The sequence below is a fragment of the Hypanus sabinus genome, chromosome 3 (genome assembly GCF_030144855.1).
Source record: "Hypanus sabinus isolate sHypSab1 chromosome 3, sHypSab1.hap1, whole genome shotgun sequence".
Classification (NCBI taxonomy): Eukaryota; Metazoa; Chordata; class Chondrichthyes; order Myliobatiformes; family Dasyatidae; genus Hypanus; species Hypanus sabinus.
Window position 1 is genome coordinate 110,923,665 of NC_082708.1, and position 13,452 is coordinate 110,937,116.

Genomic DNA, 13,452 nt, shown 5'->3' on the forward strand with positions numbered 1-13,452 from the left:
TGCTTTGAACACTCCTGGAATATTGTGATTAGTTCTGTACATTAATTCTTAAGAAAGATATCTTGTCCTAGAAGAATGCAATGCAGATTTACCAAAATGATATGTGGGTTCCAAAAATGTATAATCTGAAGTAATGTTATTGGTACTGTGAATAAAATGACTGAACGGAAGGGCACACCAAATGGTACAAGCCCAATGGTGATGGGAGACAGCTACTTCTGCAAATGCCATTGTGAGTCCCTGATGGTGGCTCATCTTCCTAGTGCAGGTTAAAAGTTGTCACTAAGATTAAATAATTTTTGAGGATGTATAGGGAGGAGGTCAATGTCATTGCCCATTTGAGAATCAATGACATTAGAATGAAAAGGAGTAAGGCCCTATGGCCAATGCAAGGGTAAAGTTGCATACAGTGTTATACGCATATAAATAGAGAAATTATAGGATAAAGCAGATTCAAAGTAACGCAGAAAGGAGGGACTCAGATTTCTGGGCTGTTAGAACAAGGTCTGTATCTGACCAAGGTGTTCTTTATTGTACCTTCATGAGCAAAGATCAAATATTCTTGTGCAAAAAATAACTGATGGTGGAAAAGGTTTAAATTAATTTGCCTAGGATTGGGTGCAAGCACTCTTTTTAATGAAAAATGGGGAGAAAAATCAAAGGACTAAGAGAAAAAAATACCCAACAATACATATAATAGAGTGTCCAGAACTGAACACAATACTCCAATTGAGGTTATAAGAAGATTGGGATGATTCTCATCTTGTCCCAGCTTATTCTTCCTACCAATGCACATCACTTCACATTTTTTTGCAGCTCTGGCCCAATACCAATCCCTGTGGAATACAACTACGTTCCTTCAGTTATTTATTATAGCATTTAATATCTACTTTGCATCCATGCTATTCATGTCCCTTTTAAACCCATATGCATCAGTTATGATGAAAATTCTGTCATGTGGCAACTTAACAAAACCCTTGAAGGGGTTCACCTATACAAGAACAAGTGCATTACCCTCATCAACTCTATCCATTAATTCATCAACTAATCCCAACAATCTAATTAAACATGATTTGTCCTTGATAGCTGGCTCGTCCTTATTAATCCATTTTTCCTCCAGATGAGTATTAATTCTGTCCTGGATCAAGGTTTCTAAAAGCATTCCTCACTTGTTAAAATGACTAAACTGTAGTTTCTTGGCTTATCATTTTCCTTTATTGAACAAAAGGATAAAATTCATCTCTGTCCAGTCTCCTAGATACACTCAAGTATCCAAGGTGCATTGAGAGATTAGTGTTCTCATAATATCCTTCCATGGCTTCTCAGAATCCCAAGATGCATTCTTTTCAGTCCTAGTAACTTATTTCAAATTTTCTAGTACCTCCATGAGATTATTTTTTAAATACATTTAACATCTGAATTATCTCCTTCTTCGCTATTATTTTGGAAGCACCCTATCCCTTCATGGAGACAAGTACAAAGTACTCAGTCAGTATTTAACACTGCCGTAACATACAAGTGCAAGTTTCCATTTTAGCCATTAATACCGCTCCACATCCATTCCTCTATGTAGTCGCTTCAACTATATTTGATATTGACAAAATTGTATTACTAATCAAAAAGCAGTCTTTTGAACTGTAAACAAACAACAATATTATTCACCTAGATAATCTGTCTTACTGAAGCACAGTTTTAAAATAGCAACAAATGGAAATCTTAAATAAGAACAGAAGCTAGAAATACTCAAAAAGTCTTGACAGTATCTGTAAAAAAAAAGAAAATTAATATTTCAAGTTAATTCATTTCATCGAACTGAGTAAAGTTAGCAATCAAATGTTTGCAGAGAATAGTGAAGGCTGGAGGAAGGGAGGGACCACAATTAGTGGTCCTGGCTGTGAGAGATGGTGAAGTGTTGTTAATCACAGCTTATCTATATGTAGGGGATGAATTAAAACAGGAACACAAAAGGAAATGCTGAATTGCAAAATATAAAACTTTGCACATGATGAACATCTGAAATAAAAGTCAGATTGGGCTGGAAATACTCAATAGGTCAGACAGCATCTATGGAGCAAAGAATGCACTTTTGCTCATTATTTAGGATCTGGTTATCACTGGTAAGGCCAGTATCTATTGACCATCCATAATTGCCCACAGGAAGATGGTGAGGAGAGGTTTTCTTGAACAGCTTCAATGAAACTGGTGAAGATACTTCCACAGGCTAGGGAGTTCAAAGATATAGATCCAACACTGATGAAGAGGTAATAATAGATATACAAAACAGGATGTGTGCGATCTGAAGGGAGGAAACCTGATAGTGGTGTGTTCCCACTCATCTGCATTGTCTTTCTCACTGTGTGAGGTATCATTTGCATGCTACTGTGAGGTAGTCCAGTTATAAGAACATAAGAAATAGGAGCAGGAGTAGGTTATCTGACTCGTTGAGCCTGCTCATCCATTCAATAAGATCATGGCTGATCTAGTCATGAACTCATCTCCACCTACCTGCCCTATCCCCATGACCCTTAATTCCCCTACTATGCAAAAATCTATTCAACCTTGTCTTAGTTATATTTACTGAGGCAGCCACTATGGAAGGATCCTAATCCACCTACTGTTTTTTACTGGCTTTCCTTCATCATGTCCTGTTTAAGCTTAGAGAAAATAAGAAGTTGGACATTTGATACATCCTTTAAATTTGAAGAAATCTGGTGACCTTTTTATTCAATATTTTCCTATGGTTTGATTTATTGATTTTTGCACTGATTCTCTAACCAGTTATTTTTTCGAAGTTTTGGATTTGATCAGAAAGTCTTTTTTCTCTTGGTTTTACTCTCAGGATGGACTGCTGAGTCCTTTTTTTTTGTTTTTGTTTGTAGAGAATAGTGGGGGTTTTTCATATAAAAATTCATAAAGTCCTTTTTCTTTTTATGAATTGATAAGAGAATTAATTATCTTTTTTCTTAGTATACATTCTATATCAGATTTTGATGTATGATTTTGATAATGTTTATTTCACCTTCTGTATGTATTGTTATTGATATATATATTTGAGATAATTCTCCTCTTGCTTGTGGATATGCTCTTTTTATATCAATAAAAAGATTGATAAAGAAAGAAAGAGGTAGCCTTCACTGCATCGGGCAGAGAATTCCACAGTTTCACCACTCCCTGGGAAAAGCAGTTTCTTTTCATCTCCATCCTAAATCTACTCCCCCAAATCTTGAAGCTATGTCCCCTAGTTCTAGAGTTCTAGTCTCACCTACGAGTGAACACAATGTTCCTGCCTCTATCTTATCTACCCATTTCATAATTTTATATGTTTCTATAAGATATTCTCTCATTCTTCTAAATTCTAGCAAATACAGTCCCAGGTGACTCTATTTCTCCTCATAGTCTAACCCCCTCATCTCTGGAATCAACCTGGTGAACCTCCTCTGCACTGCCTCCAAAGCCAGTATATCCTTCCACAAGTAAGGAGACCGGAACTGAATGCAGTACTCCAGAAGTGGTCTCACCAGTACCCTGTACAGCTGCAGCACAACTTCCCTTTTCTTAAATTCAATCCCTCTAGAAATGAAGGCTAACATTCTATTTGCCTTCTTGCAAACCAACCTTTTGTGATTCATGCACAAATCCCTCTGCATAGCAGCATGCTGCAATTTTTTACCATTTAAATAACAATCTGTTCTTTCATTTTTCCTTCCAAATTGGATGACCTCACATTTACCAACACCAGACTCCATCAGATAGATCAGTCAAATAGATTACATAGTCCTGAATTGTGTTCAGCTCCTTGAGTGTTAATGGACCTGCCTTCCTCCACTGCGCCACTGACTGACTCGTAGATGATGGAAAGATTTGAGGTGTCAAGAAGTGAGTCGCTCGCATCAACTGAATACACTTTAAAAAAATGCAGTTTAGCCTGTGTCTGATCTTGCATTGCAGCTTAATGTTTAGATATATATGTTGCCCCTCTTGTCATGTCCTTCCCAATTCCCCACTGAACTGGAGTTTACTTCTTGGATTAATAGTAACGGTAGAATGAAGGCAACGAGGTCACAAATTGTAGTGGTGTAACTTCTGCTGTGGCTTTCCATGTTCCTCATGGACATCCAACTTCGAGCTGGGAAGATCTGGTTTGAATTTATTCCACTTAGTATGATTGTGGTGCTAGAAAACAGGCTGGAATGTATCATGGTGTAAAACATGCTGGTTCTGAAACAAACCAGAAAAGCTAGTTATATGATCTCTTTGAATTCCACATCAAATCCTGAGGGCTTTTTTTTTGTCAAGGTCAATGAGACTGCTGTTCTTTAAGTTTACATTGGATTTCTTTGGAGCATTGTTAGAGATCAAAAACAGAAAAGTCAGTTTGGGAGTGAGCTAAAAAACTGAAGCTAAAGGTCATTCTTGTGTAATGAATAGAGAAGTTCTGCAAACTACTGACATTGCCCTTTCACATTCCAAAGACGTATAAGTTAGTAGGTTGATTTGTCAAATGAGTGTAATTGGATGGCGTGGACTCATTGGACAGGAAGGGCCTGTTACTGTGCTGTATCTCTGAATAAAAAAAGGATGTATAAGAGCCAGTATTGTAAGAACCAAAAATCAGAGGAATAAACAGAAAACGGTATAGTGGAATCACTACATTGTTTGGGTCCCTGAACTGGAAAGAGAAAAAGAAAATCAAGTGTGGTACCTACTGCCACTGCATCAGAAAGTGCAAAAAGAAGGGGAGCAAGCACTTGTGGAGATGGGAGTGTGAACCAGAGAGCTCCTCTTGGAATGCTGAAAGAATAGGTTGGAAATGATGTCTGATGATGACATCATGTTGACACAAGTAGAAATTGCAGGAGATTCATTGAATATGGTGGTCGCCAGCATGAAAGCTGAGGACAAAAAGAACTTGTTCCTGGGTAGAGGAAGAAGAAATGAGAAAAAAAAATGCATGGAATGGAATTTGGGAAAACAGAAATGTAAATAGGTCTGCACCCTACCACAGGCATTTCCTTTATTTTCTCTACCTCTCTTCCCTTACAAGCTCACAGACTCGTAACTATCTTTATGATAGTTCTTCACACCTTACAACTTGCAAGGTCTGTATTCCATTCTTTCAGTTTCTCTGGCTTTTGCATCTCTTTGGTATAACAAATTCACCAGTGTCTTTAAAATGTCTCCACTTTCCTTAACTGTAACTATTCTACTGCAGTTGGCAGGCTCGCAAGTACATTTCTATTTCCTGTAATTCCAAACCTCCCTCCCCCTCCTAGCAAGAGCAAGGTAGAGGAAGAAGAAATATCCCCCCTTTCTCACCTTCCATCCCATCAGTTTTCACATTCAATGTAACATCCTGTATAAATTCTACTGCCTTTAATACAAAAGAAATTCTTCCCTCTGTAGCCCCTTGGTTTGCTCTTCCATGTCTATCTTTCAACAACACTTTCTTAAGCAACTACAGGAGATGCAACAACTGTCCTTTTTCTCTTTTCAGCAGGTAGGTATCTAAACAGACTGTACTGGTGAAGCAGGAATTCAGTTACACTCTTTATAGATTAGTCATTGTTGTCGTCGTGGCTATCCCTCGAGGTCGAGGATAGGTTGATCTATTTATGGGCTCTCAAGTGGCTTATGAGTCTAATCTTGGCTTTGAAAGTTCTTCTGCATTCAGGACGGGTAGTTCCAGGTGGCAGATTGGGCTTTGCTTGTTGCTGCCTCTCTTTCCATTTTCTTCTCTTTTCTTCTAATTCTGCACATCTGTTGGCTTCGAAAGTTGCTGCTCCTTCTCAGATGATGGTTTGCCAGAGTTTCCTGTCCTTGGCATTGGTTTCCCAATTGTTGATGTCGATGATACATTTCTTTATGTTGGCTTTTAAGACGTCTTTTAATCTCTTCTGTTGTCCACCTCTTTTATGTTTGCCTTCTTTAAGCTGGGAGTAGAAGATTTGTTTCAGCAGACGTTCATCTTTCATCCGAACAACATGACCGCTCCATCTTCATTGGTTCTTGATGATGTAGGCTTCAATGCTTGTTGTTTTTGCTTCATTTAGCACGCTGACGTTTAGTATTTTCCTCTACATTGAAGAAACTAAATGCACATAGGGGTGATAACTTTGCAGAACACTTCAATATGAAAAATGACTCTAAGCAAGCTGTCTGTAACTATAATTCTTCATTCTACCCAATTCTGACCTCTCTCTTTGGCCTCCTACACTGTTCTAACAAAAAACAAAATAAGCCATTGCCACTCTGGGAAATACTTTCCACTCTATCTAGCCTCTTATCATCTTATACACCTCAATCAAGTTGCCTCTCATTCTTCTTTGCTCCAAAGAGAAACGTTCTAGCTCACTCCACCTTCCTTCACAATACATGCTCTCTAATCCAGCTAGCATTCTAGTAAATCTCGTCTGCACCCTCCCTAATGTCCTGTGTAACCGGTGACAACCTTCAACACTATCCACAACACCAAAAACCTTGATATCATCTGTAAACGTACAAACCCATCCTTCTACTTCCTCATCTTAGTCATTTATAAGAATCACAAAGAGCAGGGTCCCAGAACAGATCTCTGCAGAACATCTCTGATTCAAGATTCAAAAACTTTATTGTCATTCCAACCATACATCAGCTCTGCAGGAGCAAATGCAATCATAGCATAACAAACGCAACAATAAATAGTAAACACAACTATAAATAGTAAAACACAACAGCCATATGTCAGTTAAAATCAAGTTATAAGTGTCCAGTGCAAGTTAAAAGTGTCCAAAGCAGAGTCAGGTAGAGCAGCTGACTGTCTGTGGGGGGAAGCTGTTTAGTAGCCTTGTGGTTTTTGTTTTGATGCTCCTGTAACTTTTGCCTGATGGCAGAAGAACAGTTTATGGAGAGGGTGTGAGGGGTCTTTTTGACGATGCACCGTGTCTTCTGGAGGCATTGACTCTGAAAGAGGTCTTGGACAGAAGGTTGGGAGACCCCAATAACCTTCTCTGCTCCCCTAACCACCCTCTGCAAGGCTTTTTTGTCGGCAGCACTGCAGCTGGAGTACCAGGTTGTGATGCAAAAAGGTCAGCACACTCTCAACCACGTCTCTGTAGAATGTAGTTAAGATGTTAATGGGGAGTGAAGCTTGTTTAAGTTTCCTCAGAAAGTGCAATCTCTGCTGGGCCCATCTCACAGTCCCAGTGGTGTTCCTGGACCAGGTGAAATTGTCCGAGATCTGCACCCCAAGGAACTTGATGTTTTCCATTCTCTCCACTGTGGAGCCGCTGATGCTGAGGGGTGTGTGCTCAGGCTGAGACTGCCTGAAATTGACGATCATCTCCTTGGTTTTGGTAACATGAAGCATCAAGTTGTTGTCACTGCACCAACTCTCTAGGTGTTTGACCTCCTCCCTGTACATTTTTTCATCATTTTTGCTGATAAGCCCCATCACTGTGGTATCATCAGCAAATGTAATGATCAGGTTCCCCTTGAATCTGGCTGCACAGTCACGTGTTAGCAGTGTAACCAGCAATGGGCAAAGCACACAGCCTTGTGGGGATCCAGTGCTCAGTGTGGTGGAGTCAGAGATGTTCCTGCCAACATGGACTGATTGTGGTCTCTCTGTCAAGAAATCCAGAATCCAGTGACACATGGCAGTGTTAAGGCCAAGCAGTGACAGTTTCTCCACTAGTCCCTGCGGGATGATGGTATTGAATGCTGAACTGAAATCAATGTACAGAATTCTGGCATAAGTGTCTTTATTGTCCAAGTGAGAGAGAATAGTGTGCAGTGTGGTGGATATTGCGTCCTCTGTAGAGCGGTTGGGACGATAAGCAAACTGTAGAGGATCCAGTGATGAGGGGAGGCTGGCTGTGATATGAGGCTTGACAAGCCGTACAAAACATTTCATCACTATGGGGGTCAGGGCAACGGGACAGTGATCATTCAGACAGGCTACAACTGGTTTCTTTGCTACAGGGATGATTATGGAGGTTTTGAAGCATCTGGGGATAATGGCTTGACTAAGGGAGATGTTGAAAATGATCACAGAATGTGCTTGATCTATTTCCAGCCTCTGCCTTTTGTGGACAAGCCAATTCAGAATCCATAGTTTCCTGAATCCTGTGCCTCCTGACTTTCTTAAAGAGCTTACCATTGGGAATCCTGTCAAACACCATGATAAAATCCGTATGCACCACATCCACGGCTCTACCTTCATCAATTTATTTTGTCACTCATTCAGGCTCATAAGACACAACCTTCCCTCACAAAGCCATGCTGATGATCCCTAGTCAGACTATCCTTCTTTCAGGAGACTTGACCCAAAAGCAGAGACAATTTAGCAGTAAATGATACTTTACCAAAAAGCTGTAAAATAACAAGCCACGAGGGGCCATAAAATATGGGAGAACAGATGCCAAACACCACAGGCAACAAGGTAACTGAAGGCTAGGAGTAACTGGTTGAGTCAGGCTGGTTCGATGGGTGAAAAAGGACTATGGATGGGCTATAGGCTGCAGGTTTGTAAATCCTTTCTCCTGGAATCCTCTCCAATAGTTTACCCTCCACTGATGTATAAGTCTATAATTCCCTGGATTATCCTTTTTGCCTTTCTTGAACAAAGGAATAACATTTCCCACCTTCCAATTTCTGGCACCACTCCTGTCGCCAGTAAGGATGTAAAGACAATTGCCAAAAGTGCAGCAATCTCTCTCCTTGCTTCCCTTATAAACTGGGTATATCTTATCTGCCCTCAAGGACTTGCATAGCTATCCTAAAATTTTTCAAAAGTACCAGCACATCCACCTTCTTAACCTTCTCATGTTCCAGCTTATCAACTTGCTCCACATTGACTCATTTTCGTCATGGTCCCTCTCACTAGTAAATACAGAAGAAATGTATTCATTATGGACATCTCCTATCTCTCCTAACTCCAGGCACATTTTTCCTTGTTTATTCCCATATGGTCATCCTAGTCATCCTCCTGTTCTTCACACTTTGGTGTTTTCCTTAATCCTACTTATAATTCTCCTCATGCCCACTTCTACCTCTCCTAAGTCCCTCTTAAGCTTCTTCTGGCCACCGTCAAACTCTCAAAAGACCTGTCTCATCTATGCTTTCTGTTCTGCTGTGAAGTTAATTACTTCAGTCTTTACTCTCTCCAGAGAACCAGAGCTACTCAATTCAATGAGTATTTTCAGCACTCATTTGGGTTTCAGCACTTATTTCAGGTTTCCATTATAGTTGTGTCTGTATCTCTCAGTCCCTGCATATTTTAACCTATCCACCACCCCACTCATTTTCCTTGTGTACACTCCTTCAGCTGTCATTAACACCTTTTTAAGGGGGTATCGCCATCATTTGTCTGACTGAGACCATTCCAGGTCTCAATCCGGACACATCTATTCCCTCTTACTGCAACGTAAAACATAATTGTTCTCTTACTTTCACACTTCTGATGAATGGTCTGAAATGTTGCCACTGATGTACCTTATGTACTCTCTCTAGCTTTCTCTTTTTATTTAATTTAAAATTGTGACTGAAGGCCTGGCCTCACTTTGTCCCTGTGCCAATATCCTCTGTCTGACCTATGTTGGTCCTCATCTAGCAATTCCCAGAAATTAAAAATTTAATCATCTTGAAAGCTTTCCATTAACACCCACTCCATTTATCCCACTGCTCTGCAACACTTTGTAATTCTGGCAGCTGATGTTTATTGGGTCATCAGCCACCCCTGTTGCCCAGACCACACTTGACAGTTTCCTTTCTCAATCTTAAACAGAGTAAAGTCTGCTGATTCTAAAAATCCGAAGCAACACACATACACAAAGTGCAGGGGGAGCTGAGCAGGTGAGGCAGCATCTATGGAAATGAATAAACAGGCCCTTCTTCAGGAATGAGAAGGAAAAGGGAAAATGCCAGAATAAAAAGGTGGGGGAGGGGAAGGAGGCTTGCTAAAAAGTGATAGGTGAAGCCAGGTGGGTGGGAAAGGTCAAGGGCTGGAGAAGAAGGATTCTGATAGGAGAGTAGAGTGAACCATAGGAGAAAAGGGAAGGTGGAGGGGACCCAGGGGGAAGTAACCTTTTACATTTGTTCTCTGACCTTTTACCTCTTCACACCTATCTATTTTACTTCTCCATATGTCCCTTCCTCCTTTCCTTTCTCTTATAGTCCACTATTCTCTCCAATCAGAATCCTCCTTCTCCAGCCCTTAACCTTTCCCACCCATCTGGTTTCATCTATCAGCTTCCAGCTAGCTTCAATATTCCCCCCCCCCCCTTTTATTTTGCATCTTCCCCCTTCCTTCTTAGTCCTGAAGAAGGTTCTCAGCTCAAAACGTTGACTGTTTATTCATTTCCATAGATGCTCCCTGATTTGCTGAGTTCCTTCAGCATTGTTTGTGTTCTTTTCTCAATCTCTCCATTTACCCAACTTCACTCCTCTTTAAAAACTTCTTGTCTGTTCTACGGTGTCACTACGTTGCTATGTGTCAAATTCTGAATTACAACACAACAATGAAATACCTTTTGGCATCTTACCACGTTGAAGGATGGATTGAAATACGAGCTTTTGCTTTCATGAATTGTTTAGATTGTATAACGCTGGAGCTGAGCATCAACTTAATTTGAAAATTAAATTAGTTACTTTTCTATGCTGCTCCGAAAAAAACTGTCTGCAACGCGATTACTTCTTTTTCGCTAATTCTACCCATTAATTAAAATAAATTTTAAACACTAAAGTAATGGAAACGATGTAAATCAACAACCACTCGTGATCGGTAATTGCTGCATTGAGTTATTAAGTACCTGTAAATACAACGGACTCTTTCCCTGTTTCAGCATATCTCCGGGAGCGAACAGGATTGCTCCTGTCCGCAAGGAGCGGCATGTGTTCCCGGATATTTCTGTACAAAACGGTAAAATGTACCCACGAAAGGCTTGAATTGAGTTTTATGGATTCAGTGTCAAGTGGAATCCTCAACCAGGAGCGTCATGGCCTGAACAAAAGTGATAATGGCGTCGCGTTGCTAGGGACACAAACCTGGGTGCAATGACGGTACAGTGAGTGACGATGGTCGGGTGAGGAGAGGTGGCTAGACACGGTGGGCGGTGGCAAAAAGCCCAGGTGTTTTGGGCGAGCAGCGTTAAAAAGCGTACAAACAAGGAAAGAGCATGATTAGAGACAGGAAAAAGGACAGGATTGGAGACAGCAGTGCGATGGAAAGAAAACAGAAGGGGGACACAGGCAGGGACAGTGCAAAGATAGTGAAAGAATAGAGAACTAGCAATAGTGAGACGGTAGTAACGGAGTAACATAGGGAACCAAGAACACAGATAGGAAGACGACAGAGGCAGGAGGAGTGTATTGATGGAGGGTGGGGATGGGGGAGTAGGAAACTGAGAACAGACGTAGGAAAAGGGCAAAGATCAGAAGGAGTGGAGCAAACAGAAGAAAGCACAGTCAGAAGAGGGTCTGAGGTCAGAGGCAGGGAGAGGGCTGTAGCAATTGTTTTCATTAAATAACTCCTCAAATAATCAAGCAGTGTAGGCAAAAGACATTTCTCTCTTCTGACTCATGCAGATCCATTCATATTCAAATCATACTGTCAGTCTCACCCTAACGATAATTTCCCATCATTTCCCATAAGAAATGTTAAATCCATAGAGCCTGGCTTACCTCTCTGAGCAATATTGCAAATCTAGCAAAACTTGTGTCAAAAACATTTTATAAACTTGTGACCAAAACAGTCATTTCTGCTTCTGATTTTTTTTTGTTGTCTTGGGTGGAAATCATCAAGTATTTAAGAGTTGGTAGCCTTCTGCCACATTATTGCATGAACATCTTCCTACCTTTATTAAAGTTATGGAATATTTTCTTTGAGTTCTTCTGTTATTTACATGTTTCTCCCAATTACTCTAATTGAATCTACCACTCCAGATATTGGAATTTTCTGTTTACACAGAAAACTTTACTAACTCTTGTAATTACTTACATGAATGGTTTCACTCCCTCATTAAGTGCACAGATAATTTCTTTCGCAACAGGTCAAGCCCTCATTGCAATCATAGCAAAATGTGATTCCCAATGTAATAGCAACTAATCTGCAGCTATATTACTCAGAACATGTCCAGGGATCAGTGGTTATCAGCAAGTACCTTCATTTATCTATTTGAGATTAGATGGTAAAACTACTGTGTCTTATATTTTCAAGCAGAGTGCAAATACATAACAAACAATAAGATTATGTTTCTATCCATTGCTGTTCAGTTTCAGATCATCATTTTGAAATTATGTTTGTGCATGGTTTGCAACTGAAATTAACAAGACTATAAATTAGAAAATTAAGCCAGGATTTTAATTTAATGGAACAGTATGTCAAAGCAGGTACAGTCTGATAAGATTTTTGGAACTTGTTAAAATTTTGAAAAATATAATAGAGATGGGACATGTGATGAGCAATGTAGTAAAATAATAAAACATTGACAAGTTGGGAAAGCATTTGGCTATTAGTGGAAAATATGGTGCCATTCATGTAAAGTATAAATTTATTCCAAGTGAGAAACAAGAATCTGAATGTATTGTGCATGTGATGTGATTCTGAACAATGATGCAATAAGAGTGATACTCCACCATGAGATCAAACATTTGAACTTAAAAGAAAGGTCAGTGGAATTTTTCCACCTAAACAGAGATGAAGTGGCATTACACAAAAAAATTAAATACTGATTATTTAAAAATGTGATATGATTAAAAATATGATATCCCCACTCCACTGCAATGCTTTAAGTAATCAATTTTCCCATGCAGTCTTGGGTAATACAGTTGCCAGGAAAATTAGTGGCATTCTTTCATCAGGTAGTAATGTTCCCTTGAAGAATTATTGATAATGGAGAAGACATTGAATGCCAGTTGATTGAGACAGATCGATTGTCTGATATTTCTAATGCTGTCAATCCTCATTTTTTAGTGCAATGGGTATGAAGGGACCTTTCATAACCATTTGCACTGTTGTGAAGAACTGCTATAAAATATAACATGTTCTGAAAAGTTTTAATTTTCAATTAGGTATAAGCCACTGTATAGCTGCAAAAACAGGCTGATATTCAGATGTACAGGTGCAGTGAGAAGGGTAATGGAATTTGCACTGCTTTTCAGGCAACATATTGCTTTATTCATAGAGAGATACTAGCAGCCAAAAAAACTGACATCATCATCTGCTTTTCCATGATAAAACGCAGTGGCTACCCTGTGGTAAGTTATTAAACTGAATGAATTATCTGTGATGTAAATGATGCATTTCTTGAAGTCTTTCTGTCTCAAAAGAATTTTTCTCTGGCAAAATAGTTTTGAGATTTGTGAGGCTTTCATATCTGGTAGATATAACAGGCTACTTCAATCACTTAAATTGGTCTGTACCGGGATGTATGACTCACAAGGTCAGAGCTTTTAAAAAAGAAGCTTCATTTCTGG

General features: G+C 39.6%; 1 protein-coding gene across 2 annotated transcripts in view; it reads right to left on the bottom strand.

Annotated features, from left to right (window-relative positions):
• The window catches only part of LOC132391577 (uncharacterized protein C4orf45), a 46,297-nt gene extending 35,150 nt beyond the window's left edge, over window positions 1-11,147 (bottom strand). Inside the window, exon 1 of one of the 2 annotated variants that reach the window (XM_059964948.1) lies at window positions 10,788-10,864. In XM_059964948.1, coding sequence (XP_059820931.1) covers window positions 10,788-10,823 — 36 coding nt within the window. In that variant the 5' untranslated portion in view covers window positions 10,824-10,864. Of the gene's footprint in view, window positions 1-10,787 lie in introns of both variants that reach the window. The other variant, XM_059964947.1, reaches the window with a different exon arrangement.
• Window positions 11,148-13,452: the final 2,305 nt, after the last annotated feature.